A 6,855-nucleotide genomic window follows, 5' to 3' on the forward strand; every position below is an offset into this window, starting at 1 on the left:
AATCTCACTGACGTGTTCGTGAAAAGGTGAGCGTATCCGGTCCCACCGGTGGCACCGTCACAAACACATGCAACAGCATGTTCACCCGACGCCGCTTTTACAATATTCATGTTAAGTTTATTGAGCTTAATGCAAGCTAGTATTAATCGATCTGTATGTTGTTATGCCATACGTGATCATTCAAGATGAGATTCGAACCTAAATGAGCAGATGTGAGCTGTATTGACGCTCCTCCGCATTTGACCCACCTTGCCTTAATCTGTACTGTCACGCATGCTCGTACAGACAAAGAAACTGTACTTAATGACACTAATACCAACAAACATTTTTGTTTGTTTGTTTGTTGTTTAACACCGCACTCAACAATATTCCAGCTATATGACGGCGGTTTGTAAATAATCGAGTCTGGACCTGACAATCCAGTGATGGACATCATGCACATCGTCCTACGCAATTGAGATACGATGACATGCTTCAACCAAGTCAGCGAGCCTGACCACCCGATCCCGTTAGTCGCCTCGTACGACAAGCATAGTCGCCTTTCAAAGCAAGCATGGGTTGCTGAAGACCTATTCTACCCCGGATCTTCACGGGTCACAAACACACACGGGTAATTATAATTCACGAAGAAGCCTCGGCTGCTCATATATTAGGACTCGACAATTTGATATTCAGACTGGAACGATGTTCCTTGCACATTTGTTCTTGTTCACAATTACCCCCCCCCCCCCCCCCCCCCCCCCCCCGATCTGTTCCCAAGGATCAACATTGTTTCCTGATAAATCTCACCTACTAAAATGTAAAAATATATCAAACTCCCGATTCCTACCCAAGGTTCATCACGGTTTCCTGATAAATCAGAAAATGTGAAAAACTATCATTTCCTTTTCTACATGTAAACACCCAGAGAAGTAAAGATTTTTATGACTGCCTGACCAGGAAATCGTATGTTACACTTCCTTAAACATTTGCATATCATTCAGTCACAATTTTAATCACATCCGCTAATCCATTTATGTATGATCTGATCTTCATTCTATCAAAGAGTTGGATCGTTAATGAAAAAAATGTTATTTTTAAAAACATGTACGATGAACAGTCAAAACTAAAGGCAACATATTCTATCGATGCCTTAATAAGCAAACATATTGACGGAAAAACACATTAGAAATATAATGAACACATTGGAGGCCAGTGGGTCTACAGCACTGGCGCCGCGTGTGCAAGAATTGGGTGGGGAAGGAAAGGGGCTCTCACAGTTTGGCACGGACATACTGCTGCATAGATCTGTACTGGTAAGATTCCTGAGATGGGCATGGCGCAATGACGCAGGCTTGTTGCAGATGATGTCTTCAAGTCTCAATCCAGAACCGGTCTGACTTGCATCTAGTAACCACACAAGTCCACAGTCGCAGTTGAAATCGAGGCTGTGAAAGCTGAAATTACTCCCCATCTGTGATCGAAGCTTTTCTAGGGTATTGCATTCAAGATAAGTAAACGTGGCATGGTAAATATCCATGACTCTTATATTAGTAAAATCTTCTATTGCAGAACTTTGCATTTCGGTGATGTTCATGTCAGCCATCATGAACTCATGAATATTACTGAACTTGTACATTGCAAAGGATTGGATGAGGGCAACGTCTACTGCATGCATCCGGAACAGCTGAAACCCCTGGATGTTGTTGAAGGCGTAGGACTCAATCCTGCTTATGGTCGATGAAGACAAACTGAATTCCTTCGTACTAGTGACGTGTATATTCCTAAATGCGTTTGCTTCAATTGTGCCAATCTCACAAAGTTCCATGTTTATGCTAACCCGGTTTCCTAATGAGGTAAAGGCACATGGCCGGATGACGCCAATATCGACTTGCCGAAAGTAGATGCTCTCAACATTCGGGACATCCATGAATGCATTTGGTGGTATCTCGGGTAGAGAGGACAGAAATATCTCCACAATAGTAGCCGATGTTATGAAGGGTCGAGGAAACGCTGTCAGTTGCAAACAAGTCATGCGGTTAAGTTTACATGTGCATCCGGTTACGCAAGAGGTCTCACAAGTCACGGAATATAGCGCTGACAGGAGAATGAGTACCTGAAACGAATGAAACATTATTGAAACTATGTTTTGTGTATTAATGTGTTGGTTTACACCGCAATGTTCCAGCTGTATGGTTACTATTATCAGCAACTGTCCATCCCGTCGATGTTGGTTGGTTGGTTGATTTGTTGTTTAACGCCGCACTCAGCAATATTCCAGCTATATGACGGCGGTCTGTAAATAATCGAATCTGGATCAGATATTTCAGTGATTAATAGCATGAACATCGATCCACGTAATTGGCATCGATGACATGCATCAACCAAGTCAGCGAGCCTGACCACTCGATCCCGTTAGTCGCCTTTTGCAGCAAGCATGGGTTCTGAAGACCTATTCTACCCCGGATCTTCACGGGTCTCCCGTCGATGTACGATGACACACAATAATATGACACAATAATAATCACAATCATTATCACGGCGCGCCAGCTTAATGTAAGAGGAAGTGATGCATGTCTTAGATGTTTACCACTTTGGTGAAACTCAATTCCACGCGTTCGATGCTGAGAAATACAAGGGTCCTAATCAAGGCGGAACTGGGATTCGAACCTACGATCACAGGAATCCGGAACTCCAAAATGAAAGTATTTCTTCACATCGAATTGTCTCATTTCTTCACTGTAGCAGAAACAAACTAACTGCACTTAACCCATATATATACCCCTCGTAAAACAATAAGCACAACTCACTAGCCGTCATATAGCTGGAATATTGCTGAGTGCGGCGTTAAACAACAAACAAACAAACAAACACAACTCACTATTATTTCCATACAAGTTATGCTTACCGTAAAAGGCGACTATGCTTGTCGTAAAAGGCGACTAACGGGATCGGGTGGTCAGGCTCGCTGACTTGGTTGATACATGTCATCGATCCAAATTGCGTGGATCGATGCTCATGATATCAATCACTGGATTGTCTGGTCCAGACTCGATTATTTACAGACCGCCGTCATATAGCTGGAATATTGCTGAGAGCGGCGTTAAACAACAAACCAACCAACCAACCAACCATGGACCACGGAGGCGGTTCCGATCACAAGTACTTCAGTAAGATGACAACCCAATCTAAACGGGAGCGACAAATGTATTGTGACTTTCTAAATAAAAGAAACCAAGCCATTTCCGTAACCAAAACCAGAGTCCGTTCTATGATTCCGAATATATCCTTAGTGAGTGAGTGAGTATGGTTTGACGCCGCTTTTAGCAATATTCGAGCAATATCACGGCGGGGGACACCACAAATGGGCTTCACACATTGTACCCATGTCGGGAATCGAACTCGGGTCTTCGGCGTGACGAGCGAACGCTTTAACCACTTGGCTACCCGACCGCTCCTCATATCATATGACTCAAATGCTGAATTTATTCTGAACATGGGTTAATGAATCACTATCAGCTAATGATGACACCAGGTGTTAACGAACGCGTTTTACTCGTGTTGAATTACTTAATAATAAATAAAGCGAAAAAAACCCTTTCCATATCCAATAGAAATCTCATTAAACAATGTCTATTGTACGATTCCGACTATATCATGAGCATGTGTTTATAAATCACTATCAAATAGTAATGATACGAGGTATTCGCGAATCGTATCCTGCCCCATTGGTGGCACCCTTCACAAACACATGCAAAGGCAAGTCAATGGTTCACCTGGAAAACGGGAACGTATGGCACAATTCAAAATAGGGAATTGCATCGGAAATCATTTTTGTCACTTATGCGTCAAATTTGGAAATATCCTCCGCATGTCTGCCGTAAAGCGTTTTGAATGAATTAGTGAGTTAATATTTAAAGTCACATCGGCAATATTTCAGCCATATCGTGACTTGAACAAGTTATGCATTATATTATATATAAAAATGTCAACAAAGGACAGTACAACAACTAGCAATATATCACAGATTATAATGGTAAAACTAGTTTTAGAACAATAAAATGATCACATTATAACAGACGACACATTATAAAAACGGGCTGTAGATCGCCAGCAACCAAAGTTAGGCCACCATACTAGGAACCATGGGGACCTCTGCTACCTACATGGTATCCCAGCAGGATTTACACCATCCCTCTGGCTACTGGCGATGATCAGGAAGATTAGCCAAACAGTTAAAATCAACAAAAATACTACGATTAAAATCACAGAGAAAAAAAAAATACTTTGAATGATACTGGACTTACGTACCCTCTCAGGGGGACAATTAGAGTCCTTGAGTGTTGTAACCGTGGTCAAAGAACTTTTGAGGAAGAGTCGTATGACACTCTTTGATTTGTTTGTTTGTTTGTTGTTTAACGCCGCACTCAGCAATGTTCCAGCTACACGACGGCGGTCTGTAAATAATCGAGTCCGGACCAGACATGAGCATCGATCCACGCAATTGGGACACGATGACATGCATAAACCAAGTCAGCAAGCCTGACAACCCAATCCCTCTTTGAAATCTTGGTAGAAAGAGCATCTCGATCGTATCTCAAAAGTTGTGAAATGTAAAGGCTGGATCTGCTGAAATATTGTTCGACAGAAAGGGAAAGTTAACTGTTGAAAAGGTGAAGTCATCCTTCTAGATCTTATCATATAATTTTGTATACATGAATTTGGGCTCACCCGCCATTGCACATATATGACCGAGCAGCGGCGCCATTAAACAATCCAGTTGAAACAATTATTCAGATCGTTACTTCAGATCGTAAAACGTTGAAAAAATATCATTTTGTACTTACTGTAAGAATAGCCATGTTTTACTGCGTCGACCTTCCAACAACTGCGCTCGGGGATAAATGTCGAGCTGATTCGTTCTGTAAACTGTAGTGTGGTCTGGACACTCTTTATTGCTGTTCATTGCTCTCGAGTAGTCATACAGGAAACTTTATGGCTGCGTGGTGTATTTAAGGCGTGGCGGTATTTGTACAATGCGCGTCTGTGTGGCTGGATTGGTACTCTTAATGAATATATTTGGTAGTTATGGATAAGAGGCATTTCGTTGTACGCGTTGTTGAGATGTTCCGCTGCTCGCCAGGAACCTTTACAGTGGGTGAGTGTGTGAGTATGGTTTTACGCCGCTTTTAGCAATATTCCAGCAAATATCAAGTCGGGGGACACCAGAAATGGGCTTCACACATTGTACCCATGTCGGGAATCGAACCCGGGTCTTCGGCGTGACGAGCGAACGCTTTAACCACCAGGCTACCCGACCGCCCCCGGAAACCTTTACAACAAACAAATAGACTGTGTTGCTAGTTATCAATTAAGAAGTATATTCTTGATATGCAGTATACATTGGATTGGTCCGAAACTAAATTAACCCGAAAGGCGGTTTAGACATCATGTTCTTTACTTTGAGATTCACATCCAAACTCTTGACATATATTTTCTTGAGTATAGTGCGCAAAAAAACACTGCTGTGTAGAAGGGGGTGCGCATAATACACGAAATGATTAGTTTTGATGGGTTTTTTCCCCATGTAAAGATATTACCGTGAGCACGTAACACCGGAAATACCATGTCAACAAATCCATACTGAAGTACGCAAAATCATCCTGTAATTACACTGTCTGGCTAAAAAAGTGTTCTTTGTATATCTTGACTTATGTATGTAACTTATTTCATTAATTTTATTCAAAATTCCTTTTAATATTGTTTTAATTAATTTCGGCGAAATCGTGTGTGAAGCGATCGGAAGATCGCACAACTCACCGTTATTAACAGCAACCACGGTCAGATTACCGCTATTGACGCCTTGACACGAACATTAGTTGGCAGAGAATGGATACATATATCATAAATGCCATACTTTGATTCGCTAAAAGTCATATTTGTTATAGTTTGACGATTCTATGTCAACACGTAGTTCTCGAGAAAATACACAAGGTAATCTTAATCCCTGGATGTATAACAATGCCTAGCAGAACAAAAAATACAATTCAAACGGTAAATAAAAATGTCTGGTGATTTTTTATCTCAAATTTCGAATTTGTTCTGACCAAGTTTCTCATCACCCGTTCGTTTACCGGAATTCGCTGAAGGGGTAGATCTACGGTGTAATTGTTTTCTGCGCTTAACATACTCTAATTTGTATTCTTTGATTGGTATACTAGAAGATAGGTAAGATATTGATCGATTTGTATGTATTTTCCTTCTCTACACTGGTGAGTCCCGTCCGTGCAGTTTGTTTGTTTGTTGTTTAACGCCGCACTCAGCAATAGTCCAGCTATATGACGGCGGTCTGTAAATAATCGTGTCTGGACCAGACAATTCAGTGATTAATATCATGAGCATCGATTCACGCAATTGGGATCGATGACATGCATCAACCAAGTCAGCGAGCCTGACCACCCGATCCCGTTAGTCGCCTTTTACGACAAGCATAGTCGCCTTTTACGGCAAGCATGGGTTGCTGAAGACCTATTCTACCCCGGAATCTTCACGGGCCCGGTCTGTTAATAATCGTGTCTGGCCCAGACAATCAAGTGATTGATATTATGAGCATCGACCCTCGCAATTGGGATCGATGACATGCATCAACCAACTCAGCGAGCCTGACCACCCGATCCCGTTAGTCGCCTTTTACGACAAGCATAGTCGCCTTTTACGGCAAGCATGGGTTGCTGAAGACCTATTCTACCCCGGATCTTCACGGGTCCAGGTCCGATCCGTGCAGAAACAAGCAGCTTGGTGAAGTATATACGTGCGCCGGAACAGTTGAAATAAAGAGGTTGTAAAATTGCCGTGTTAAATGTTTCCCTATCCGAT

At 42.0% G+C, this 6,855-nt stretch overlaps 1 protein-coding gene across 1 annotated transcript; it reads right to left on the minus strand.

The window, feature by feature from the left end:
• Positions 1-748: 748 nt before the first annotated feature.
• On the minus strand, positions 749-4,971 carry LOC124144368 (slit homolog 3 protein-like). The gene is made up of 2 exons (XM_046513735.2): positions 4,827-4,971; positions 749-2,095 (listed from the first exon to the last, which is right to left on the minus strand). Exons 1-2 carry the CDS (start codon positions 4,839-4,841, stop codon positions 1,133-1,135), a joined length of 978 nt encoding a protein of 325 aa, XP_046369691.1. The 5' UTR covers positions 4,842-4,971; the 3' UTR covers positions 749-1,132.
• Between the last annotated feature and the right edge of the window lie 1,884 nt (positions 4,972-6,855).

Source organism: Haliotis rufescens, unplaced genomic scaffold (assembly GCF_023055435.1).
Source record: "Haliotis rufescens isolate VD_foot unplaced genomic scaffold, xgHalRufe1.0.p SCAF_37, whole genome shotgun sequence".
In the NCBI taxonomy this organism is placed as follows: domain Eukaryota; kingdom Metazoa; phylum Mollusca; class Gastropoda; order Lepetellida; family Haliotidae; genus Haliotis; species Haliotis rufescens.